The sequence below is a fragment of the Phycodurus eques genome, chromosome 17 (genome assembly GCF_024500275.1).
Source record: "Phycodurus eques isolate BA_2022a chromosome 17, UOR_Pequ_1.1, whole genome shotgun sequence".
Classification (NCBI taxonomy): domain Eukaryota; kingdom Metazoa; phylum Chordata; class Actinopteri; order Syngnathiformes; family Syngnathidae; genus Phycodurus; species Phycodurus eques.
Window position 1 is genome coordinate 5,312,487 of NC_084541.1, and position 27,935 is coordinate 5,340,421.

At 46.1% G+C, this 27,935-nt stretch overlaps 1 protein-coding gene across 2 annotated transcripts in view; it reads right to left on the reverse strand.

Annotated features, from left to right (window-relative positions):
• Window positions 1–27,935, reverse strand: part of opcml (opioid binding protein/cell adhesion molecule-like) — a 263,748-nt gene that overhangs the window by 56,239 nt on the left and 179,574 nt on the right. For both annotated transcript variants that reach the window (XM_061703111.1, XM_061703112.1), the window contains exon 3: window positions 20,445–20,570. In XM_061703111.1, the coding sequence (XP_061559095.1) occupies window positions 20,445–20,570 (126 nt within the window). The remainder of the gene's footprint in view (window positions 1–20,444; window positions 20,571–27,935) is intronic.

A 27,935-nucleotide genomic window follows, 5' to 3' on the forward strand; every position in this document is an offset into this window, starting at 1 on the left:
TGCTGTTTAGCTCGGGTCATCTGTTTTGATCTGAGGGAATAACAGTAGATTCATCAGTTGTTGTTTAGGGATGAGACACACCAGGATCAGTAAACAGTGAGCTGGCTTGTCCTCTCTCCTCTACCTGTACTGTAGGATCGACAGTTCTGGGGCCTAAGTTATCAAGAGCGCCTACAATTCTTAGTAAAAGTGTACGTATGCACGAAAGCTGAGAATGGCGTACAACAACACAAAATAAATAATCAGACCTATCACACCATACATACGTACAATTTTCCCTGGATAAGTCACAATTCCATTGAAAAAAGTTCACACGGGGATCCCGCCCTCCACATGCCATATTCAACCACATATGGTCAAATGCAAAGCACCACATGAATATAAAGGAGCCATGCTTGGTCAGTGCTTTGTGAAGGGTAAATCATGACAACAAGCGAAACAAAAATGTTTTTTTTTTTCCGAGACTGAAATAAAACTGCTTATTAATGTGGTTGAAGCAAGGAAGGCAACATTGTTTGGTGACCTTGGCAGTGTGCAAAAAAAACAACAACAAACGACAGGAAAAAAACAAAAAAAGTGGTAAGACTTTAAAGTAGATTAGCCCCCCAGTCCAAAAAAAAACAATGTGTGACGACAGTGTTGCTGCTACCATAGTGGGGGCAGACGCACAACTGGGCTGCCACAGAGCGAAACACAAATATCTTATCGTCCATCATCAGGAATGCAAATATTGCTGCACTGAAAAACACATCTGCCTCACAGTTCTGAGGACCGGGGTTCAAATCAGGGCCCCACCTGTGTGGAGTTTGCATCTTCTCCCCGTGCCTGCGTGGGTTTTCGCCGGGCACTCCGGTTTCCTCCCACATCCCAAAAACATGCGCGGTAGGTTGATTGAAGACTCTAAATTGCCCATAGGTGTAAATGAGAATGCGAATGGTTGTTTTTTTCTATGTGCCCTGCGATTGGCTGGCGACCGGTTCAGGGTGTACACCGCCTCCCGCCCGAAGATAGCTGGGATAGGCTCCAGCAGCCTGTGACCCTAGTGAGGCGAAGCGGTAAAGAATATGGTTGCATGTGATTAAAATGTGGTAAACTGATGTAATTATTTTTTACAAAAAGAGGGGAATATTACGCCTGGATGAACTGATGTACACGATCAAGGATTTTTTCAGTGTGGCATAATTTCGCAAATGGAGACATCGACATGGCTGCAAAGACGAAACCGGAACAGCACTGTTCAATCTTTTACTGCAAACAAAATATAACACGTGAAAGCCAATGATAAAAGAAAATAAATGATTGAATGTGTTCTTTGTTTAGTTCCGTGGAGTTGGGAGCAGTAAATCGAGGAGTTACGATATGCAAATGATCAACATGTTTTTTCTTATTTTTAATTTTGCTTTTGATTTGCAGCGCTTGATGCGGCTGTCCTGTAGACTGAAGACGGTGGTTTTGATGGTCTGCTTCTATGAGCCTCAATCTGTTGTTATACCTTAGTGCCCTTCAGTTACTCAAAATATTTTTTCACTCCATCTTCTATGGGCTTCTCCTCCTTTTATTAATCCTCGTCTGGACATTTTTTCTGCGATGCACTTGTTTCGCACAACCTCCTACACTTGGTGTGGGTGGTATGGCAAAACAGAAAGGTTTGAGTAAACCTTTCTAAAGACACTAAGTGAACCTCCCAAAACACACATACAGTACAGCTGAACTTCCACACAAAACACACAAGTGTATTACATTTGCCATTTGTTAGCAAAGCAAAGCAAATTTATTGATATAGCGCATTTCATACACAAGGTAACTCAATGTCCTTTACATGATTAAAAGCATATAGAAACAGAGAAAAAAACAGCTTATAAACATTTAAAACAAAGAGAACAAAACATTTAAGTACAATTAAAACAGCATACATTCCAAAAATATCATTTAAAAGTGGAAATGCTTGAAAAAGCATGGGAAAAAAGAAGACTGTTTAACCTGGACTTAAAAACATGCACACTTCTGTTGGCAACTTATTCTATTTGTGTGCAGCACAATAGCTAAATGCTGCTTCACCATGTTTGCTTTGGACTCCGTGCTCTACTATTTGACCAGAATCTGTCGATCTCAGAGCCCTACTGGGTTTATATACCATAAGCATTTCTTTCCTGTATTTGGGACCTAAACCGTTTAGTGATTCATAGACCAGTAGCAGAACTTTAAAATCTATTCTAAAGCCGACTGGAAGCAAGTGTAAATACTTTAGAATTGGAGTAATGTGATCTGACCTCTTTGTACTGGTCAGAACCCGAGCCGCAGCATTCTGAATAAGCTGCAGCTGTTGAATGCTCTTTTTAGGGAGTCCAGTCAAAAGACCATTACAATAGTCAAGTCTACTTGAGATAAAAGCATGGATGAGGTTCTCCTGGTCTGCTTGACACATGCAAGCCTTCACTCTGGATATGTTCTTCAGATGGTAGAAGGCAGTTTTAGCAATTGATTGGATATGACTGTTGAAAGTCAGGTCGGAATCTATCAGAACACCAATGTTTCGGACTTGGTCTTTGGTTTTTAAAGAGAGTGGCTCCAGGTATTTAATAACAGCAATTCTCTTTTCTTTATTGCCAAAAACAATTATCACAGTTTTGTTGTGGTTTAATTTAAGAAAAGTTTGGCTAATCCAGATATTTTGGTTTTAGACAGTGACACAACACCTCAATTGAACTGTAGTCATCTGGAGACACTGCTAGATTTAACTGTGTGTCGTCTGCATAGCTATGATAGTCAAGATTAAAGTTCTGAAGAATTTGACTCAAGGGTAGCATATACAGGCTGAACAGGAGGAGTCCAAGAACTGACCCTTGAGGGACCCCATAGGTCATTGCCATTCGATGAGATTGAGCACTTCCAATGATTACAAAATAACTCCTGTCCTCCAGGTAGGACCTGAACGATTTAAGGACTGTTCCATTTAGTCCTACCCACGTTTCCAACCTGTTCAGCAGTATATTATGATCTACCGTATCAAAAGTCGCACTGAAGTCCAACAGGACCAGAATTGTCACCTTTCCCGAGTCAATATTCAACCTTATATCATTGAGCACTTTGACAAGAGCAGATTCTGTACTGTGATGAGTTCGTAACCCTGATTGAAATTTGTCAAAAAGTCCATTTAAGTTCAAGAAATTGCTGAGTTGATTAAAAATATCTTTTTCAACAATCTTAGAAAGGAAAAACTCCGGTTTCCTCCCACATCCCAAAAACATGCCTGGTAGGTTAATTGAAGACTCTAAATTGCCGGTAAGTGTGGATGTGAGTGCGAAAAGTTGTTTGTTTGTATGTGCCCTGCGATTGGCTGGCAACCGGTTCAGGGTGTACCCTGCCTCCTGCCCAATGATAGCTGGGTTAGGCTGTAGCACGCCCGCGACCCGAGTGAGGCGAAGCGGCTCAGAAAAAGGATGAATGAATATGTGGGAGTTCTCACACATCTGCCGCCATCTTAATTTTTAAGTGCCCAGAAACCAACAACAAATGCATTGGGCCTACAGAAACATTATTTGCTTTATTCGTTTAAATGACTGAATGAAGAAGCTGTTTGCTTGACCAGGCTTGTTTTTTTCAACCTGCTGTTTTTTTCAGCTGCATGGCCTTGCAGAATGGTGGCTCTGTATGCCTTTGTGCTATAACAGTTTTGCTGTGCAACAGGAAAGTTTGAAAGTCTGCTTTTTTAAAAAAAAAATATTATTATGATCTTTATTGAAAATGCAGCCGGACAGAAAATGGTTTTCGGGGACAGACAGAGGGACAGAGTGGACAAGGGGACTTGGGGTGAGAACCACAGCAGAACGATAGTGAGACAGTATAGATATTTGAACATAAGTAAAATTGCAACAGTCAAATCGTGTTATTATTTGTTGATGAGGGGGGAGACACCGGGTGAGGACATGCAATAACTAACCAAGAGAACAAGAGAAAAGAGGTCACAAAAGGGCAGGACAGGATGTGGGAAAATTAGCAAGGCAATGCTCCTGACGAGTGGTGCAGTGAGATTATTTTTTACTATCTAAACACCTGTAAGAACCTGTGAGTTGATATGTTAGTCTAACCTGTGTTATTATTAGTGGACATGCAACAACTAACCAATAGAAAAAGATGAGAAAGGACAGAAAAGGGGAGGACAGGACAGGATGTGGGAAATGAGCAAGGCAGTGCTACTGATAAGTAGACTTTACACCGATTTTATAGGCCTTATCGGTATCGGCTGTTAATTAGCATTTTATGCTGATCGGCTGATCGGCTTTAATGTCATAATTCGCCGATCCAATCAATGTCGTCATTGATTGGCTACGCAAAATACATTTACTCCGTGTCGCCATCGTGCACAGTATATTTGAATCCAAAAGCTAGTTTATTTTTAGCCTTGTCGCGTGTCTTTTGGCGTAGTCCTGTAAATATCTGACGGTCAATTTTTTTTTAAAAAAAACAAAAACATGTCGGCGGTGTGGAACAGACAACAGGTCTGAGACAGACAACATGTAATGCCTGGATCAGACAAATCTGTCTATTATGTGTCAGACTATGTCAGACAACTGCAATAAAATCTTGTATTCCGATACCACCGCATCCCGTTTTTTACGATCATTGGGCTTTATCTTGTCAACTCAAATGGGAACGGATACACTCGTTACTGTGGCGACGACAACAAGTGTGGTTCGCACCAACTATATTATGAGGACAAAATGGGGAAAAAACGTATGTTGGTGGTGCACCGGTGCTCAGGACAGGAGAGGACGTTCGTTTTAAGGCTTGCTTGAGGTAATAATAATAATAATTATTATTATTATTATTCCAAAATCTAGTATTCTTATTTTAATCAAAAATAAAATAATTTAAAAACATAAAACCATTTGGTTACATGAAAACACTTTTGTAGCATTTCCCAGTACCGTATTTTCACTTAAAAGTCTTAAATTTTCTCCAAAATGGATGGGGCGCCTTATAATGCGGCACAATTGCCATCATTCCTGGGAGGCTTGAGGAACCGCTGGACATCCGTGTAAACAGGGCGTTCAAAGTGAAGTTGCAAGCGGCGTGGGAGCCATGGATGACAGATGGCCGAACACAGATTTACTAAGACTAGGAGGCAGCGACGGGCGAGTTACGCCACAATTTGTGAATGGCTTGTGGATGCTTGTTTGAGCTTTCGCACGGCAACGAGACTGACTTGAACCTGGCGTGTTTGATTGGGAATTTGCCCATCTGTTCATTTCAGATACAGAACATGAGGACTTTGATGGATTTGTGGAAGAGGATTGATCAAAAAATTACGTGAGTACATTGTTAAATACTTCAATAAAGTACAACCGAACTCAGTTTTGCTCCCGCTGCCGTTTTAAAAACATTCTTTTACCGTGCATGCATGCTACCCTATGTTTTAAGATAGCATATGTTTTACCATGCTTGCACCCAATAATACGGTGCGCCTTATGTATGTGTTAAATACAGAAATAGACCCCGTAACTGAGACTGCACCTTTTAATATGGTGCGCCCTATGGCCGTGAAAATACGATAATTTTAAGCTTGTTTTCTGATGAAATATTTGATTTTCAGCCAGATTTTGGCCCAGCCACAATTTGGACACGTCAGCCAGTTACAGCCCGATGTGTCAATTGACATTTCCTCATTGAACTGCGACGTTTTCAACTAATTTGTGCCTATATCGAAAGTCTTGATGCTTTTTTTTTAGACAATAACAAATGGAATTAGTGATAACGAAACATTTTAATTGCCTTTTTTCTTTTCACAAATCAGTCGTTGAAATGCCTCATTAAGGAAAGAAGTCACACATGAGGTAAGTGCTTGCAGATTAATTTCCTCATATATAACCGCTCAATGTTTTATCGATTCCATCACAAATGCCTCTAAGATGTTTGAAATGAGTTCCTATGGATGACAAAGGCGTTTCTGTAGGGTGCATGGTGGCATTGTGTGACAGATGCGGACTTTGATGGGCACTGTGGCTGTCGTTATGGCGGACAACTGATGAGGGTCTCCCGGCGAAAAGCTTTGTGGTGCTTAATGTCCCAAAACAGTGATTGTCACTAAAATTTATGTGGACTCTATTAATACCCACTTACACGTCTGAAAATATCAGAACAATCGGCTGGATATCTTTTATTTTATGGACGCTACGCGATTTCCTTTCCATAGACGATAACGAGAAAAAAGAAGGGGGCATAAGTAGAGATGTTCACATACATTTTGGGTGATGATTGATGATAGTTTTCTAACATTAAGCCACATTGAGCTTTTTCTGTATTGTGAGCTCATATGGGGAGGAAAATGCTTATAACATCCATAAAATCCAAAATATTGGGCCGATCATTGTAATATTTTCAGAGGTTGAAGCTGCCATGACTAGAGAAGTCAACGTAAATTTGTGTGATGATTGGTGACAGTTTTGCGACATTAAGCCAAGTATATGATTGCTTGGGTTCATTAGGCTTGCAAAGGTGTGGCTGTGTTAGTAGCATTTCAATCGATGACATCCTTATAAATTAGTCATTTTTCAGCACGATTGAACATAATTTTAGGGTGCTAGCTGTTGTTCATGTGAGATAGCTGTTGTTCATATGTTAGTGCCAGGATAAACTGTATGACAGCAATATAAGTTGTAACACCAACTTGAACAAAGCGGTGTTTTGAAACTCAACCAAGCTGTATTTTTTTTCCTGAAAAGTTGTCATTTCGGAGGTAAGCGGATTTCACCCGACAGCCACGAGAAATAAAATATGAGTTAATGCTGCCACTTTATAGTATTATATAGTATTATTATATATAGTATTAAGCTTCTCACTTTATCTCTCAGGGGGAGCCCGGACACCCTTTGGAGGAAACTCATTTCAGCCGCTTGTATCCGGGATCTTGTTCTTTCGGTCACGACCCACAGCTCATGACCATAGGTGAGGGTGGGAACGTAGATCGACCGGTAAATAGAGAGCTTCGCCTTTCGGCTTAGCTCCTTCTTCACCACAACAGACCGATACAAAGTCCGCATCACTGCAGACGCTCCACCGATCCAGCTGTCGATCTCCCGTTCCATTCTTCCCTCACTCGTGAAAAAGACCCCAAGATATTTTAACTCCTCCACTTGGGGAAGGATCTCATCCCCGACCTGGAGAGGGCACTCCACCCTTTTCCGACAAAGGACCATGGTCTCAGGTTTAGAGGTGCCAATTCTCATCCCAGCCACTTCACACTCGGCTGCGAACCGCTGCAGTGAGAGTTGGAGATCACAGCTTGATGAAGCCAACAGAACCACATCATCTGCAAAAAGCAGAGATGCAATACTGAGGCCACCAAACCGGAACCCCTCGACACCTCGGCTGCGCCTAGAGATTCAGTCCATAAATGTAAAGAACAGAATCGGTGACAAAGGGCAGCCTTGGCGGAGTCCAACCCTCACTGGAAACGAGACCGACTTACTGCCGGCAATGCGTACCAAACTCTGGCACTGGTCGTACAGGGACCGAACAGCCCGTATCAGGTGGTTCGGTACCATACTCCCGAAGCACCACCTACAGGATTCCACGAGGGAAACGGTCGAACACATGTAGACTGGTTGGGCGAACTCCCACGCAACCTAAAGGACCCTGCCGAGGGTGAAGAGCTGGTCCACTGTTCCACGGCCAGGACGAAAACCACATTGCTCCTCCTGAATCTGAGATTCTCCCCACCGATTCACAACATCCCGAGTCGAGGTCAGCAGTGCCTCATCCCCACTATGCACAGTGTTGATGGTGCACTACTCCCCCCTCCTGAGACGCCGGATGGTGGACCAGATTTTCCTCGAAGCCGTCCGGAAGTCTTTCTCCATGGCCTCACCGAACTCCTCCCACGCCCGAGTTTTTGCCTCAGCGACCACCAAAGCCGCATTCCGCTTGGCCAGCCGGTACCCATCAGCTGCCTCAGGAGTCCCAGAGTCCAAAAAGGCCTGGTAGGACTCCTTCTTCAGCTTGATGGAATCCCTTAGCGCTGGTGTCTACCAACGGGTTCAGGGATTTCCGCCACAACAGGCACCGACGACATTACGGCCAACAGCTCCAGTCAGCCGCCTTGGCAATTGAGGCGCGGAACATGGTCCACTCGGACTCAATGTCCCCCGTGAAGGGGGACCCACGTTACCCTTTCATGCTGTGCCCGGCTGGGCCCCATGGGTGCAGGCCCGGCCACCAGGCGCTCGCCTTCGAGCCCCCCCTCCAGGCCTGGCTCCAGAGGGGGGCCCGGTGACCTGCGTCCGGGCAAGGGAAACATATCCATTTATTTTTTTCATCGTAGGGGTTTTTGGAGTGCCTTTGGTTCCCAAAATTTAATTTCATTTTTTGTTTTTATGCTCATTGCAGTCCCTCAAGGGAAAATTCAACTCACACTGATGCATAGTATGTGTTTCACACCACACATAGAAAGATATCAAAAGGAGAGATTCAGAGTGCAAGAGGTGAACATGATTGAAGTCTCCAACAACCATTGAGCTTACATGACATCACTTACGTTTGCTTCAGAATTTTTCAAACAGCCGATAGTTTGTTCGTTGGCAACTAACAGAAGACACAGAATAATAGATTAAATTATTTTTTCTCATTTAGTCCTCTCTCTCGATTCACTTTATTTTAACACCAACTCTCGTCCCACGCCATAGCTCCTCCAGGATGCATTCTTTGCCGAATGGTTGTATTATTGTAGCTAAAACAGCGGAAGTCAATATTCTCAGGTCAATAAAATACCACGGCCAAACGCTGCAAAACTGCAAATGGCCCAGAACTGTTGTGAGACATTTTTTATTCTGTTTCATTTTGAAATCGTTGCTGTTCTGTTTCTTGAGTTGCCTCTGTCTTTGCTTTGTTTCAGGGCTGGGCAATCATTATTGTGAAAAGACAATAGAAACACCTCAATGCACCCTGCTGAGTTTGTAGACGACACCACAGTCATCGGCCTCATCAACGACAGAGATGAGTCTTCGTATCAACAGTAAGTGAAGTGGCTGGAGCTTTGGTGCGGCCAGCATAACTTGGAGCTGAACATGCTCAAGACCGTAGAGATGATCGTGGACTTCAGGACACATCCCTCGCCACAGCTGTCCCACATGCCGTCCAACTACCCTGTGTCGAGACCTTCAAGTTCATTGGAATGACAGTTTTTCAGAACCTGAAGTGGGAGACCAACATCAACTCCGTCCTCAAAAAGGCCCAGCAGAGGATGTACTTCATACGGCTTCTCAGGAAGCACGGTCAACCTAAGGAGCTGTTGAGGCAGTTCTACGCAGCAGTCATTGAACTGGATCAGTCTTCATCCTTCACAGTCTGGTTTGGTGCTGCCACAAATAAGGACAAAATAAGACTGCAATAGACAGTCAAAGCTGCCCAGAAAATTATGGGTACCCACCTACCCACTCTTGAGGACTTGTACGCTGCCAAGACTAAAACAAGGGCATGCAAAATCCTGTTGGAGCCTCTATCTCCTTCCCTCAGGTAGGCGCTATAGCAAACTAAAACTAGCAGGCATTCCAACAGCTTCTTCCCTCTTGCCATGAACTTCTTAAACAATTAACTTACAACATTTCAACATGCTGCCAATTTTACACATCTCTGTCGGGACACCACTACATTATTCGTACACTCACTGTTTCAGCACGCTGCATAAGTTACTAGTCATACTGTTGTTGATTACTACTGGCCACTCGTGTTTGAGAACTCTGCACCATTTGCACAATCGTCACTGTATCAGATCACAGGACTATTAATCACATTAAACTGCTCTAAATTGCTTGAGGACTCTGCATCATTTGCACAATTTCCATTATATCAGTATCACCACACTAGGGGTATACTTTCATTGCTCAACGACTCTCCGTGTGTGTAAATGTATATTTCATCATAGTGGCTGTTAGTTGTTATAATAGAGTGGCTGCAACTACCGGAGACAAATTCCTTGTGTGTCTTGTAACATACTTGGCCAATAAAGCTGATTCTGTTTCTGAAATGTCCGACTCTAAGGTCCAGTACAACCCACAACCTATTCAGATCAAATGTTATGAGCATTTTTTGATACACTGCAGTTGTTGTTGCCACTAGGTAAAGGAGGAAGGAGTGGGACAATATCATAGCAAACTTTACATCAAGGTTAAGGCACAGAAATTGGAGGGAAAAAAAACCCCAAAAAGCATTCAACCTCCATCAACAGACACACACAGGCCAGTACTGGAACCATTTGCCACCTGAATGTCATTCGTGTTAAAACTACATTGTCTGCCATCAATTGAAAATATTACTTGGTCCTCAGAACTTAATAAACTTGAGAAATATTTATCAGTGAAACATTTTTTTTCTTTCCATGGGCTCACCACCTGTGAGAGGGCCAAAGGGGTCAGGTGTGTAATGAGCTTGGTGGCGGCCTAAGGCAGGGACCTTGGTAGTCTGATCCCCAGCAGCAGAAGCTGGCTCTACCCACTGGGGACTCCCTTGTTCTACTGGGGGACTTCAACACTCACGTGGGCAATGACAGTGAGATCTGGAGGGGCGTGATTGTGAGGAACCGATCATCACCTGGTGATCGCGCCCTCCCTCCCTCTCTCCCTCTCTCAGTGGGACTCAATATCCACCGCCTTCCTCATCTGGACGTGGGCGTAGTTCTGTCAGATTTGTGAGTCCCCAGTGGGGGCGACTCCCTCGTTCTCCAGTGGGTGGGGACTCCCTCGTTCTACTGGGGGACTTCAATGCTCAAGTGGGCAATGACAGTGAGATCTGGAGGGGCGTGATTGTGAGGAACCGATCACCACCTGGTGGTGAGTTGCCTTGTTTGGTAGCGAACCTGGCAGTCCCAAACGTATTGTGATGGTCTGTTGGGAATGTCTGGCAGAGTCCCCTGTCAAAAAGAGATTCAACTCACAAATCTGACAGAACTACGCCCACGTCCAGATGAGGAAGGCGGGGGATATTGAGTCAGAGCGGACCATGTTTCCTGCTTCTATTGTTGAGGCAAGCTGTGGCCGTAAGGTTGTTGGTGCCTGTCGTGGTGGCAATCCCCAAAACTGTTAGTGGACACCAGTGGTAAGGGATGTCGTGAAGCTGAAGGAGTCGTATTGGGCTTATTTGGCCTGTGAGACTCCAGAAGCAGCTGATGGGTACAAGCTGGCCAAGCGGAACGCACTTTTGGTGGTCACCGAGGCAAAAACTTGAGCGTGGGAAAAGTTCATTGAGGCCATGGAGAACGACTTACAGACGGCAGTAAATCAGGATTAATTTCCAGTGAGAATTGGACTCCGCTAAGTCTGCCTTTTGTCACCGATTCTGTTCTTTACATTTATGGATAGAATTTCTATGCGCAGCCGGGCTGTTGAGGGATCCGGTTTGATGACATCAGTATCACATTGCTGCTTCTGGCAGATGATGTGGTTCTGATGGCTTCATCGAGCCGAGATCTCCAATTCTTGCTGGAACGGTTCGCAGCTGTGTGTGTAGCGTCTGGGATGAAAATCAGCACCTCCAAATTTGAGGTCATGGTACTCAGTCGGAAAAGGGTGGAGTGCCCAAATGGAGGAGTTCAAGTATCTCACGGTCATGTGTGAGGGAATAATGGAGCAGGAGATTGACAGGCAGATCAGTCCAGCGTCTGCAGTGAGACGGGTTCTGTATCGGTCTGTCGAGGAGAAGAAGGAGCTGAGCCGAAAGGCAAAGCTCTCAATTTACAGTTCCTACCCTCACCTATGGTCATGAGCTGTGGGTCATGACCGAAAGAACAAGATCCCGGTTGTATCCGAAATGAGTTTCCTCCGCAGGGTGTCCGGGCTCTCCCTTACAGATAGAGTGAGAAGCTCAGTCACTTGGAAGGGTCGAGCCGCTGCTCCTCCCCATGAAGAGGCGCCAGATGAGGTAGTTCGGGCATCTGGTTAGAATGCCTCCCAGACGCCTGCACTAAGGTTGCGGGCGTGCTGGACGCTATCCAGCCAACTCTGGGCGAGAGGTGGGGTAGACCCTGAACTGATCGCCAGCCAATCGCAGGGCACATACCTAAAAACAAACAACCATTCACAGTCACATTCACACCTACGAGCAATTTAGAGTCTTCAATGAATTTACTATGCATGCTTTTTGAATGCGGCACGGTGGCCGACTGGTTAGAGCGTCAGCCTCACAGTTCTGAGGACCCGGGTTCAATCCCCGGCCCTGCCTGTGTGGAGTTTGCATGTTCTCCCCCGTGCCTGCTGTGGGTTTTCTCTGGGCACTCCGGTTTCCTCCCACATCCCAAAAACATGCATTAATTGGAGACTCTAAATTGCCCGTAGGCATGACTGTGAGTGCGAATGGTTGTATTATTGTAGCTAAAACAGCGGAAGTCAATATTCTCAGGTCAATAAAATACCACGGCCAAACGCTGCAAAACTGCAAATGGCCCAGAACTGTTGTGAGACATTTTTTATTCTGTTTCATTTTGAAATCGTTGCTGTTCTGTTTCTTGAGTTGCCTCTGTCTTTGCTTTGTTTCAGGGCTGGGCAATCATTATTGTGAAAAGACAATAGAAACACCTCAATGCACCCTGCTGAGTTTGTAGACGACACCACAGTCATCGGCCTCATCAACGACAGAGATGAGTCTTCGTATCAACAGTAAGTGAAGTGGCTGGAGCTTTGGTGCGGCCAGCATAACTTGGAGCTGAACATGCTCAAGACCGTAGAGATGATCGTGGACTTCAGGACACATCCCTCGCCACAGCTGTCCCACATGCCGTCCAACTACCCTGTGTCGAGACCTTCAAGTTCATTGGAATGACAGTTTTTCAGAACCTGAAGTGGGAGACCAACATCAACTCCGTCCTCAAAAAGGCCCAGCAGAGGATGTACTTCCTACGGCTTCTCAGGAAGCACGGTCAACCTAAGGAGCTGTTGAGGCAGTTCTACGCAGCAGTCATTGAACTGGATCAGTCTTCATCCTTCACAGTCTGGTTTGGTGCTGCCACAAATAAGGACAAAATAAGACTGCAATAGACAGTCAAAGCTGCCCAGAAAATTATGGGTACCCACCTACCCACTCTTGAGGACTTGTACGCTGCCAAGACTAAAACAAGGGCATGCAAAATCCTGTTGGAGCCTCTATCTCCTTCCCTCAGGTAGGCGCTATAGCAAACTAAAACTAGCAGGCATTCCAACAGCTTCTTCCCTCTTGCCATGAACTTCTTAAACAATTAACTTACAACATTTCAACATGCTGCCAATTTTACACATCTCTGTCGGGACACCACTACATTATTCGTACACTCACTGTTTCAGCACGCTGCATAAGTTACTAGTCATACTGTTGTTGATTACTACTGGCCACTCGTGTTTGAGAACTCTGCACCATTTGCACAATCGTCACTGTATCAGATCACAGGACTATTAATCACATTAAACTGCTCTAAATTGCTTGAGGACTCTGCATCATTTGCACAATTTCCATTATATCAGTATCACCACACTAGGGGTATACTTTCATTGCTCAACGACTCTCCGTGTGTGTAAATGTATATTTCATCATAGTGGCTGTTAGTTGTTATAATAGAGTGGCTGCAACTACCGGAGACAAATTCCTTGTGTGTCTTGTAACATACTTGGCCAATAAAGCTGATTCTGTTTCTGAAATGTCCGACTCTAAGGTCCAGTACAACCCACAACCTATTCAGATCAAATGTTATGAGCATTTTTTGATACACTGCAGTTGTTGTTGCCACTAGGTAAAGGAGGAAGGAGTGGGACAATATCATAGCAAACTTTACATCAAGGTTAAGGCACAGAAATTGGAGGGAAAAAAAAAACCAAAAAGCATTCAACCTCCATCAACAGACACACACAGGCCAGTACTGGAACCATTTGCCACCTGAATGTCATTCGTGTTAAAACTACATTGTCTGCCATCAATTGAAAATATTACTTGGTCCTCAGAACTTAATAAACTTGAGAAATATTTATCAATGAAACATTTTTTTTCTTTCCATGGGCTCACCACCTGTGAGAGGGCCAAAGGGGTCAGGTGTGTAGTGAGCTTGGTGGCAGCCTAAGGCAGAGACCTTGGTAGTCTGATCCCCAGCAGCAGAAGCTGGCTCTACCCACTGGGGACTCCCTTGTTCTACTGGGGGACTTCAACACTCACGTGGGCAATGACAGTGAGATCTGGAGGGGCGTGATTGTGAGGAACCGATCATCACCTGGTGATCGGATCGCGCCATGACTGTGAGTGCGAATGGTTGTTTGTTTCTATGTGCCCTGCGATTGGCTGGCAACCAGTTCAGGGTGTACCCCGCCTCCTGCCCGATGACTGGCGCACGCCAGCGACCCTAGTGAGGAGAAGCGGCTCAGAAAATGGATGGATGGATGGATGTTTTTTGAATGTGTGAGGAAACCGGAGTACCTTTAATCATATTTTCAACATAATGATCCAACAACAAATTTGCGGCTAGGCTGACTTTGGGTTAGTGGCTTGATCAGGTTCACCTTCTGTAGCCTGTATTGGTCGCTGGGTGGTAGTCGTAGGGGGGCTTAGCTGAGGGGTGGGGAGGGGCTTCCCCCCATTTCTCTGTGGTCTTCCAGGCAGTCGGGGTGGGCCAGGCCCGCAGGAGTCTAGCCTCTTAGTTCAGACACATATTTTTGTTTTCACACTGTACATATTTCGTACATTGGGCACATTAAAATCTCATTCAGGATCCCTTGGGGGGCTGGCACAAGGCATGATCAGAATCAGAATCAGAATTATCTTTATTTGCCAAGTATGTCCAAAAAACACACAAGGAATTTGTCTCCGGTAGTTGGAGATGCTCTAGTACGACAACAGACAGTGTCTCAATTGACAGAGAACACTTTGGAGACATAAAGACATTGACAAAAAACAGTGACTGAGCAATAAAGGGTTAATAGTTATCTGGTAATCCCAGTAAATTATTATTTTTTTTTGACAATTGTGCAAAAGATGCAGAGTCCTCTAGCACTTACAGCAGTTCGAATGACTAATATTGCAATCGTCCGGTGCAATGACCATTGTGCAAAGGGCGCCGAGACTTCAAGGAGTGTATGCAGTTTAAAGTGACGAGTAGCGCGATAATCTGGGACAATGTTGATTGTGCAAATGTTGCAGATACTCCTCAATCAGTGTGCAAATGGAGCAGATGCTACTCTGGCATGAGTGGCCAGTATTGGTCAACAACAGATATGCAAATAGTGCACCGTGGCGAGACTACTACAGTGAGTGCACGAGTAATAGATAATTGGCCCCACAGAAATGTGACAATGAACTCAAGTAAAAAAATTGCCAGCATGTTGTCATGGAATTGTAGGTTAGGTGTTTAAGAAGTTGATCGCAAGAGGGAAGAAGCTGTTGGAATGACTGCTAGTTCTTGTTTGCATTGATCGGTAGCGCCTACCTGAGGGAAGGAGCTGGAAGAGCCGGTGACCGGGAATGTGGAGGGTCATAGAGGATTTTGCACGCTCGTCTTAGTTCTGGCAGCGTGCAAGTCCTCAATGGCTGGGGAAGGGGGGTACCGACAAGCCTTTCAGCAGTTTTGATTGTCCGCTGCAGTCGGAGTTTGTCCTTTTTTGTAGCAGCGCCAAACCAGACTGTGATGGAAGAACACAGGACTGATTCGATGACCGTTGTGTAGAACTGCCTCAGCATCTCCTGTGGCAGGCCGTGCTTTCTCAGAAGCCACAGGAAGTACATCCTCTGCTGGGCCTTTTTGAGGACAGAGTTGATGTTGGTCGCCCACTTAAGGTCCTGAGAGACTGTAATTCCCAGGAACTTGAAGGTCTCGACGGTTGACACAAGGCAGCTGGACAACGTGATGGGCAGCTGTGGCGAAGGATGCCTCCTGAAGTCCACAATCATCTCTACAGTCTTGAGCGTGTTCAGCTCCAGGTTGTGTCGGGCGCACCACAGCTCCAGCCACTCCACTTCCTGTCGATATGCAGACTCGTCACCGTCCTTGATGAGACCGATAACAGTGGTGTCATCTGCAAATTTGAGGAGTTTGACAGCCGGGTGCGCTGAGGTGCAGTCGTTCGTGTAGAGAGAGAAGAGCAGCGGAGAGAGGACACAACCTTGGGGTGCCCCAGTGCTGATGCTGCGTGTGGATGAGGTGGTCTCTCCCAGCCTCACCTGCTGTGTCCTGCCCATCAGGAAGCTGTAAATCCACTGGCAGATTGCTGGTGAGACGCTGAGCTGGAGAAGCTTGGATGAAAGGAGTTCAGGGATGCTGGTGTGAACGCTGAGCTGAAGTCCACGGACAGGATCCTCCCATAGGTCCCTGCACTGTCAAGGTGTTCTAGGATGCAGTGCAGTCCCATGTTGACTGCATCATCCGCAGACCTGTTCGCTCGGTAGGCAAACTGCAGGGGGTCGAGCAGGGGACCTGTAACGCTCTTGAGGTGGTCCAGCATGAGACGTTCAAAGGACTTCATGACCACAGATGTCAAGGCGACAGGCCTGTAGTCATTTAGACCCTATTGAAGATCTGAGTGAAGACTGACGCGAGTTGGTCCGTCCAGACTTTGAGGCAGGATGGGGACACATGGTCTGGTTCTGCCGCTTTGTTAATCTTTTGTTGTTTGAAGATGTGTCTCACATCCTATTCATGGATGGTTAATGCAGAAGTCAGAGGTGTGATTGTGTTCGGTGGTGTGGCTGGGTGTGTGTAGTGTGAAAGTGTCCTTTTCAAATCTGCAGTAGAAGGTATTGAAGTCGTTGGCTAGTGTGCTATAGTTCTCAGCTTGGGGGGATCGTCGCTTGTAATTTGTCAGCGATTGGAATGGATGCCAGACTGATTTAGAGTCGTTCGCGCAAAACTGTTTTTCCAACTTTGCTGCATAGTTCCTCTTTGCAATGTTAGTTTCTTTAGTCAGCTGGTTTCTAGCTCGATTATACACGGCAGACGCCGGAGCAGGTGCTAGCACATCTGTGCTGGCCTCCAGTCTGGTCGCCTCCCTTTCTCTGCCTTGCCGGTCCTCCAGTTTTAATGCATCATACACCCGTTGGGGAGGACACCCAGCCAGGTGGTCCGGCACTCCGGCCTGCTCTCTGGCCCACCATGCCTTTCCCCCACAGATATTTAATGCACCACATACATTCGCACATCCTTTAGGGAGCTGGTTGGCCTGGGTGGGGGGTGACGGTTGCAGGTCATCATTGCCCCGTGATCGTCTCCCCCCACCCTCGCCAGTCTCCCCAATTTTATTGCATGACACCCCAACACACCCGGTTATGGTACAGGGATAATGTTTGCCAGTCGGGGACCTGATAACCATAGTAATAGGGTGGGCGGTGGGTCTTCGCATTTTTCTTGGCTCGACTCCATGCCACTCCCTTTGGTACTGGTCGGGGCGCTTCGGTTGGCTGGGGGACAGCCCCGGGGTCTGGGGAGTGGGTGGCGTTCCACTGGCTGACTGGGATGGGCTCGCTGGCTTCCTCAATGTGCTGGCTCAGCAACTCCGTACACTACTTGCATAACACACATGTGATATGGTGTTTATTCACGAATAAGTTCCACATGCTAGAGACTTGAATTGGTTATGTTGGGATAACTAACAATAACACAGGTTATATGAAGATATCAACTTCTTTAGACACTATAAAAGCATCCCACCACACCACTCATCAGTAGCACTGCCTTGCTCATTCCCTGTCCATGGCCTGCCCTTTTCTGTCCTCTCTCATCTTGTCCTCTGTTGCATGTCCTCACCGAGTGTTCCCCCAACCACCCTCCAATCTACAAATAAGAACACGATTTGACTGTTTTAACGCTACTTGTGGTCAAATATTTAGACTAACTATTGTTCTGCCGTGGTTCATACCTCTTTTCCACTTGTCCGTTTTGTGCTTCTGTCTGTCTGTCATTTTTCTCCAGCTGCATTTTCAATAAACATCAGAATAATAAAAAAATAAGCAGACGGAGTACTTCAAACTCCCCTGTTGCACAGCAAAACAGTTTCAGCACAGAAGGCATACAGACCCATCATTTCGCAAGCTCATGCAGGTGAGCAGGTCAGGTTAAAAAAAATAAATTCATTTTGGAGCCTGAACATCAGTTCAGTTGATGACTCATACTACTGTATACTCAGGGGGTCGTGCGTAGCTGACAGAATTAGAACACAGAATAGCTCACACATTTAGATGCACAAAGCTTTTTAGCTCTGCTTCATTGTTGTAAGGTCCCAGCACAATAGAACCATGCAAACCAGCAGCGGCTACTGGTTAATCGAGGGCGCTAGGGCGCCACCCTACCGTTCAGCTGAGCTACTTTGAATAATAAAAAAAATTAATGATGAAAATGAAATATCCATCCATCCTCTGTACCGCTTATCCTCACTAGGGTTGTGGGTGTGCTTGGAGCCTATCACAGCTGACTTTGGGTGAGAGGCGGGCTACACCCTGAACTGTTCGCCAGGCAATTGCAGGCACATAAACAAACAACCATTCATATTCGCATTAAGACTTTTAGACAATTTAGAATCTTCATTTAACCTACAAAGCATGTGTTGAAAAACCACACAGGCACAGGAAGAAAATGCAAAACTCCACACAAGAAGGCCAGAGCCCGAATTTGAACCCACAAACTCAGAACTGTGAGGCAGATGTGCTAACCAGTCATTCACCGTGCCACCGGAAAATGTACTATTATATTAATAATACTTCAAAATATACTGTATGTATATCTATTTTTAGATGAGCAGGATAAATAATATCCAGTATAAGAGTAATATTGATTCCTTTATCTCTGTTGTCTCATTTTATAATGCACTTCTGGTTTTGGGCGCTAAATTTCACCGACTCTCGTTAAAGGTTTGATATTCGCAGTAGCTTCTCTTTAATGCAAAACACACACACACACACACATACACACACAAACATACAGTGGACCCTCGATAGGACGTACTCATAGGGGCGGGGGTGATCCGGTAAAGCTGACTGTCCGTTACATTGAAGCACTTTTTTAATTTTGTTTTATTTTTCTTGAGGCCATATGTACCATATTACTGTTTCGTACAAAATTTTTTGTAGGTGTTTTCATGGCCTAAAAAGCCCAGTACAGCACAGTTATTGTAAATATGTATTAAACAAAAACTTGAAAATGTTTGAAAGTTTCACATTTCATCCAAACTTACCACACTGGTGTGTACATTGTTGACCTAGGCAAGTCGCTTTCATGAGCCGCGAGGAATAAGTGTGGTTCCTAGTTCCAAATCTGCTGCCAAAGGTGAATGGCTTGCCAAAAATAAAAATAAAAATGTACCAAAAATAGCATGTTCCAGACTGTTTTGTACTCCTCAGAGATTACGCTGCAGCGATGCCCCACTCTCTCTGCTCTATGTACAATAGACAATAGATATAACCATCATCACATGGCTGCTACGTCAATGACCCATATTCAACATGGTGGGAGGCATGTCTTTTGGACTTGGATCTAGTAATATTTTATAACTGTGACCGAGAAATACATCAGTCCCATGCTCTGCCTGCATTGTGCCACAGTGACAAATTTAAACTATTTTTTCGACACATTGTTCAGTCCCGACGGTCCATTTTATCCGATATCCATAATATTGGGGTTCGTTTTATTGAGGTGACACTGTGTGTGTGTGTCTATGTATATATATATATATATATATATATATATATATATATATATATGTATATATATATATATATATATATATATATATATATATATATATATATACGGACGTGCTGGAGCCTATCCCAGTTATCTTCGGGCGAGAGGTGGGGTACTCCCTGAACTGGTCACCAGCCAATCGCAGGGCACATATAAACAAACAACCATTCGCACTCATATTCACACCTACGGGCAATTTTAGAGTCCTCAATCAACCTACCATGCATTTTGTTGGGATGTGGGAGGAAACCGAAGTGCCCGGAGAAAACCCACGCAGGCACGGGGAGAACATGCAAACTCCACACAGGCGAGGCCGGGGATTGAACCCCGGTCCTCAAAACTGTGAGGCTGGGCCCTCAACAATAGATTACAATTTAGCATTATAAATGATGTCATTATTCAAAAAAACACTGCAGATTCATGTCCTGCTTCTTGTAACCGCTTGTTCCTCACACAAAATATTATATGAACAAGCATCAGATGTGTTTATGCGTAGCAAGTTCGACAGCAGGCAATGCATGGGAGGATCGGTTCGTCACCTTGACACAGAGCTAATGCTGTAGCAGCGTTGCTTGACACAATTGCTTTATGAAGTTTTAGAATTATTGTTGACATTTGGTAAAGACTCGATGCTCAACATGGATTTGAGCCAAGGATTTTAGTATTTTTTTAAATTAGGATAAATCTATCTCTTTCAGCCTGTATCACCAAAGTCAGTGTGGGAAGATTATTATTTAAGATCAATCAAGGCATCTTTGTGATAAAGGCATCTTACCTCTTGGGGAATGATGCCTCCACGTGATGCTCGCCTCTGGTCGACCCACCGCAAAGCACATAAGATTGACGTTGTTGCCCTCATTTATTGTGATGTCTTTTGATATATTTGTGATCCTGGCAGGTACTGAGAAGAGAAAAGGTGAATTATGATTAATAAATTGAACTAAACAAATGGCATATAAAAGGATACTCTTGCAAATTTCCCCATTGTGGGAGTAATAAAGGTTATCTTATCATATCTTAAACCCATCCATCCATTTTCTGAGCCGCTTCTCCTCACGAGGGTCGCGGGCGTGCTGGAGCCTATCCCAGCTGTCATCGGGCAGGAGGCGGGGTACACCCTAAACTGGTTGCCAGCCAATCGCAGGGCACATAGAAACAAACAACCATTCGCACTACGGGCAATTTAGAGTCTCCAATTAATGCATGTTTTTGGGATGTGGGAGGAAACTGGAGTGCCCGGAGAAAACCCACGCATAACAGATGGTTTGGGACTCTATTATGACTGCATTAGATGACATATTGTTGTGTTAAACATAAATAAAAACAGAATACAATGATTTGCAAATCATGTTCAACCTATATTTAATTGAATACACTACAAAGACAAAGATATTTAATGTTCAAACTGATCAACTTTATTGTTTTTAGCAAATAATCATTTACTTCGAGTTTTATGACTACAACATGTTCCAAAAAAGCTGGGACAGGTGGCAAAAAAGACTGAGAAAGTTGAGGAATGCTCATCAAACACCTGTTTGGAACATTCCACAGGTGAACAGGCTAATTGGGAACAGGTGGGTGCCATGATTGTGTATAAAAGAAGCTTCTCTGACTTCACAAGCAAAGATAGGGCGAGGTTCACCTCTTTGTGAACAAGTGCGTGAGAAAATAATCGAACAGTTTAAGGACAATGTTCCTCAATGTACAATTGCAAGGAATTTAGGGATTTCATCATCTACGGTCCATAATATCATCAAAAGGTTCTGAGAATCTGGAGAAATCAATGCATGTAAGCGGCAAGGCCGAAAACCAACATTGAATGCCCGTGACCTTCGATCCCTCAGGCGGCACTGTATCAAAAACCGACATCAATGTGTCAAGGATATCACCATCTGGGCTCAGGAACACTTCAGAAACCCAATGTCAGTAAATACAGTTCGGCACTACATCCGTAAGTGCAACTTGTAACTCTACTATGCAAAGCAAAAGCCATTTATCAAAAACACCCAGAAACGCCGCCGGCTTCTCTTAGATGGACTAATGCAAAGTGGAAGTGTTCTGAAGCTCATCTAAGATGGACTAATGCAAAGTGGAAGTGTTCTGTGGTCCGACGAGTCCACATTTCAAATTGTTTTTGGAAATTGTGGATGTCGTGTCGTCTGGGTCAAAGAGGAAAAGAACCATCCGGACTGTAATGGACGCAAAGTTCAAAAGCCAGCATCTGGGATGGTATGGGGCTGTGTTAGTGCCAATGGCATGGGTAACTTACACATCTGTGAAGGCACCATTAATGCTGAAAGGTACATACAGGTTTTGGAGAAACATATGCTGCCATCCAAGTAACGTCTTTTTCATGGATGCCCCTGCTTATTTCAGCAAGACAATGCCAAACCACATTCTGCTCGTGTTACAACTGCGTGGCTACTATAGTAAAAGAGTGCGGGCCTGCAGACCAGACCTGTCTGACTGACATCGGGGACAGTGCCTCTGGATTGGCAGACTCTGGTCCCCCTTCTTAAAAAGGGAGACCAGAGGGTGTGTTCCAACTACAGGGAGATCACACTCTGCAGCCTCCCTGGTAATGTCTGTTCAGGGGTGCTGGAGAGGAGGGTCCGTCAGGAAGTTGAATCCCAGATTCAGGAGGAGCAGTGTGGTTTTCGTCCTGGCCGTGGAACAGTGGACCAGCTCTACACCCTTCGCAGGGTCCTCGAGGGTGCATGGGAGTTCGCCCAACCAGTCTACATGTGTTTTGTGGACTTGGAGAAGGCGTTCGACCGTGTCCCTCGGGTGGTCCTGTGGGGGGTGTTTCGGGAGTATGGGGTACGACGACGGTCCCCGTACGACCGGAGTCAGAGTTTGGTCCGCATATCCGGCAGTAAGTCGGACCCGTTGAGGGTTGGACTCCGCCAAGACTGCCATTTGTCACCGATTCTGTTCATAACTTTTATGGACCGAATTTCTAGGCGCAGCCGAGGCGTAGATGGGGTCCGGTTTGGTTGTCTCAGTATTGCATCTCTGCTTTTTGCAGATGATGTGATTCTGTTGGCTTCATCAAGCTGTGACCTCCAACTCTCATTGGAGCATTTCGCAGCTGAGTGTGAAGCGGCTGTGATGAGAATCAGCACCTCCAAATCTGAGACCATGGTCCCCAGTCGGAAAAGGGTGGCGTGCCCTCTCCAGGTCGGGGATGAGATCCTGCCCCAAGTGGAGGAGTTCAAGTATTTTGGGGTCTTGTTCACGAGTGAGGGAATAATGGAACGGGAGATCGACAGCGGATCGGTGCAGCGTCTGCAGTGATGCGGACTTTGTATCGATCCGTTTTGGTTAAGAAGAAGCTCTTGATTTACCGGTCGACCGACGTTCCTACCCTCACCTATGGTCACGAGCTGTGGGTCATGACCGAAAGAACGAGATCCCGGATACAAGCGGCCGAAATGAGTTTCCTCCGCAGGGTGTCCGGGCTCTCTCTTAGAGATAGGGTGAGAAGCTTGGTTATCCGGGAGGATCTCAGAGTAGAGCCGTTGCTCCTTCACATCGAGAGGAGCCAGATGAGGTGGCTGGGGCATCTGATTCGGATGCCTCCCGGACGCCTCCCCGGTGAGGTGTTCCGGGCACGTCCCACCGGGAGGAGACCCCGGGGACGACCCAGGACACGCTGGAGAGACTACGTCTCTCGGCTGGCCTGGGAACGCCTCGGGATCCCCCCGGAAGAGATGGATGAAATGGCTGGGGAAAGGGAAGTCTGGGCGTCCCTGCTAAAGCTACTGCCCCCGCGACCCGACCTCGGATCAGTGGTAGAAGATGGATGGATGGATGAGTTCCCAAACATTTATTGAATGTTGTTAAAAGAAAAGGTGATGCAACACAGTGGTAAACATGACCCTGTCCCAGCTTTTTTGGAACGTGTTGCACATCCATCCATCCATCCATCCATCCATCCATCCATCTATCTATCTATCTATCTATCTATCTATCTATCTATCTATCTATCTATCTATCTATCTATCTATCTATCTATCTATCTATCTATCTATCTATCTATCTATCTATCTATCTACTTTTATTAGTTTTCTACGAGCGGCACAGTGGACGACTGGTTGGAGCATCAGCCTCACAGTTCTGTGGACCCGGGTTCAATCCCCGGCCCCACCTGTGTGGAGTTTGCATGTTCTCCCCATGCCTGCGTGTGTTTTCTCCGGGCACTCCGGTTTCCTCCCACATCCCAAAAAGATTGTATTAATTGGTGACTCTAAATTACCCGTAGGTGTGAGTGCGAATGGTTTTTTGTTTGTATGTGCCCTGCGATTGGCTGGCAACCAGTTCAGGGTGTACCCCGCCTCCTGCCTGATGACAGCTGAGATAGGCTCCAGCACGCCCGCGACCCTAGTGAGGAGAAGCAGCTCAGAAAATGGATGGATGGATGGATAGTTTTATACAACCTTCACATGCTTTATTGTTCCATTGTGACTACTAGCTGTTTTTCGGCCATGCTGTGTGTACTAGTTGTTCCCAGCCATGTTGTGACTAGTAGCTGTTTTTCGATAAAGATAAGTTGACTGCAGCTAGACAAAGATAATTGTTTTGCTTTCCTTTTCTTCTCTGTCTCTCTCACTTCGATATCATGACGGTGTTTCTTTGTTTGCTCTTCAGTAAGGGGTGACAACCCGTGACGATTTGTACCTTTTCCTCTCTTTGCAAAGATTGGTCTTTTTTCCTTGAAATGAAAACCCACAAACACAAGATTGCTTCCTCACTTATTGTGTCAGAAGAAGATTTGCCATAACAGTTGGTGTCAGAAGTGGGATTCCAGGATTGATCGCCGATCCAGAGGCTCTCCGGACCAGTGACTGATTATCCTGGATGAACACACCAGTCCTGCCCCTTTCCAAACATTTGGACGGAGGACTGCCTGGCCGCCCTTCTGGATCGGCCATCACCTCGGGGTTCCAAACGGACCAGAACAGAGAACTACGGTAAAGAAGTCAATCATTTTTTATTTTACATAGCAGTGCATTTTGGTTGGAACAATCTTGTCTTTGTATTAAGTGGTATTGGTAATTGCTCTCCCCACATTCTATTGGTAAGGTTCGAGTCCTTAAAGCTCAAGCTAGAAAGTTTCCCGGTTCAAGTCCGGGGGTCAGGGGTTGGGGTCCCCAGGTTTGAGTCCGACAATCAGGGATTTGGGTCCCCGACAATTTCCAAGAAGTTCGAATATTGTAAAAAAGAGAAGCGCTTCTAACGAGTACTGGAAATTGGAAGTGGGGAGAGCAAAAAATAATTACCGGTGTATACGTCAGCTATCATGACCCATATGAGGGAAAAAGATGGGGGGAAATCTATGGAGTGTGTGCCACCTCCTGCCATGAAACAGGAAATATTGGTCCCGGGCCTGCCATCGCCGACAGTCACCAGACAGAAGGCCAATATGGAGCTGAACTTTCAAATGCCAATGATTGAGTTTCCTGGCCCTGACGGTCAACCTGTTCTGGCGTACCATCATATGGACCCAGAAATGAAGGAGGTGATAAAAGAGTGGCCAAATCCCAATGAAGGCAGCCACAAACTCCGTCGTGTTTTCCTCTAGTTTGCCTGACAGTGGAGGCCCATCGGCAGTGAGGTCCGAAAACATCTCCGCCTCCACCGTGGAGCAGGGAGTTTTGGCAAAATTGCTGCAGTGCTGGAACAGGGAGAGTACGAGCAGCTGCAAGCGAGGACTGCCTCCTGGAACCCAAGCGGACCATGGGAAGTGCAAATGACAGCCATAGGGGAGGACCTGGAGATGTACTTCCCCCTCCGCACTGACCTGTCACGGATTCGCACCTGCATGCAAGGAGCGGATTGGACAGCAGCAGAATACTTGCACCGTCTCATGGACATTTGTGAGAGCCATTCTGGACTTACTAAACTGGCCAGTTTTGACGGTGACGAGAGCCCCTTCGAGTCCATTGTGAAGGCAGCATTTGTGGATGGTCTACGTTCCCCATTGACCAAAATCATGGCCTCTACACTGATTGGCAGGCTGGCCAAACATCCGCCTGGCAGAAAATGCTGCGACAAAAGAACGCGACCAAAAGAAGAAGAAAGAGGATGAATCAGTAAAGCCATCGCTAAACGCGCACCTTGCCATGACTGCACTTGCTCAAGGCCAATCTCGAAGACGAGGACGTGGTATCGGATGCAGCAAGGGACGTGGAGGGGGTAGGAGAGGCAGCTCCAACCCCAACCAAGCTTGTGGCATCTTTGATGACGACACTTGCCGCTAATGTGGAGAGAAGGGACACTGGCAAAGACACTACCCGAAAAGGCGACAAGATGTGCAACGGGAGTGTGCAACAGACACTCGCGTGTGTCGTGGGGGACCTGGTTTACACGACGTTCCCTCTGACTAATTCCTGACGGGCCCCGGAGAAGGTGGCAGTGCAGTTGACCGGTGATGTAAAGACACACCACACCCTGCACCCAACAATCGCTCCTTTGTGCAATGAAGACACGCATGGCACCGGTACACTGCTTGCTTATATTCAGAATCTGAATCAGAATCATCTTTATTTGCCAAGTATGTCCAAAACACACAAGGAATTTGTCTCCGGTAGTTGGAGCCGCTGTAGTACAACAGACAGTCAATTTACAGAACACTTTGGGGACATAAAGACATTGACAAAAAACAATTGTGCAAAAAGATGCAGAGTCCTCTAGCATTTAGAGCAGTTCGAATGACTAATATTGCAATAGTCCGGTGCAATGACCATTGTACAAAGGGCGCTGAGACTTCAAGGAGTGTAGGCGGTTTAAAGTGACGAGTAGTGCGATAATCTGGGACAATGTTGGTTGTGCAAATGTTACAGATACTCCTCAATCAGTATGCAAATGGGGCAGATGCTACTCTGGCATGAGTGGCCAGTATATGCAAATAGTGCAGCATGGCGAGACAACTACAGTGAGTGCACAAGTAATACATAATTGGCCCCACAGAAATGTGACAACGAACTCAAGTCAAAAAATTGCCAGCTTATTGAGAGGGAAGAAGCTGTTGGAATGTCTACTAGTTCTAGTTTGCATTGATCGGTAGCGCCTACCTGAGGGAAGGAGCTGGAAGAGCTGGTGACCGAGGTGCGGAGGGTCAGGGAGGATTTTGCACGCCCTTGTCTTAGTTCTGGCAGCGTGCAAGTCCTCAATGGTGGGTAGGGGGGTACCGACAAGCCTTTCAGCAGTTTTGATTGTCCGCTGCAGTCGGAGTTTGTCCTTTTTTGTAGCAGCGCCAAACCAGACTGTGATGGAAGAACACAGGACTGATTCGATGACCGTTGTGTAGAACTGCCTCAGCATCTCCTGTGGCAGGCCGTGCTTTCTCAGAAGCCGCAAGAAGTACATCCTCTGCTGGGCCTTTTTGAGGACGGAGTTGATGTTGGTCGCCCACGTCAGGTCCTGAGAGATTCCCAGGAACTTGAAGGTCTCGACGGTTGACACAAGGCAGCTGGACAACGTGAGGGGCAGCTGTGGCGAAGGATGCCTCCTGAAGTCCACGATCATCTCTACAGTCTTGAGCGTGTTCAGCTCCAGGTTGTGTTGGCCGCACCACAGCTCCAGCCGCTCCGCTTCCTGTCGATATGCAGACTCGTCACCGTCCTTGATGAGGCTGATGACAGTGGTGTCATCTGCAAACTTCAGGAGTTTGACAGTCGGGTTCGCTGAGGTCCAGTCGTTCGTGTAGAGAGAGAAGAGCAGCGGAGAGAGGACACAACCTTGGGGCGCCCCAGTGCTGATGCTGCGTGTGGATGAGGCGGCCTCCCCCAGCCTGACCTGCTGTGTCCTGCCCGTCAGAAAGCTGTAAATCCACTGGCAGATGGCAGGTGAGACGCTGAGCTGGAGAAGCTTGGTTGAAAGGAGTTCAGGGATGATGGTGTTGAACGCTGAGCTGAAGTCCACGAACAGGATCCTCGCGTAGGTCCCTGCACTGTCGAGGTGTTCTAGGATGAAGTGCAGTCCCATGTTGACTGCATCATCCGCAGACCTGTTCGCTTGGTAGGCAAACTGCAGAGGGTCCAGCAGGTGACCTGTGACACTCTTGAGGTGGTCCAGCACGAGACGTTCAAAGGACTTCATGACCACAGATGTCAAAGCGACAGGCCTGTGGTCATTCAGACCAGAGATTGCAGGTTTCTTGGGGACTGGAATGATGGTGGAGCGTTTGAAACAGGATGGAACTTCGCACATTTCCAAAGATCTGTTGAAGATCTGAGTGAAGACTTGAGCGAGCTGGTCCGCG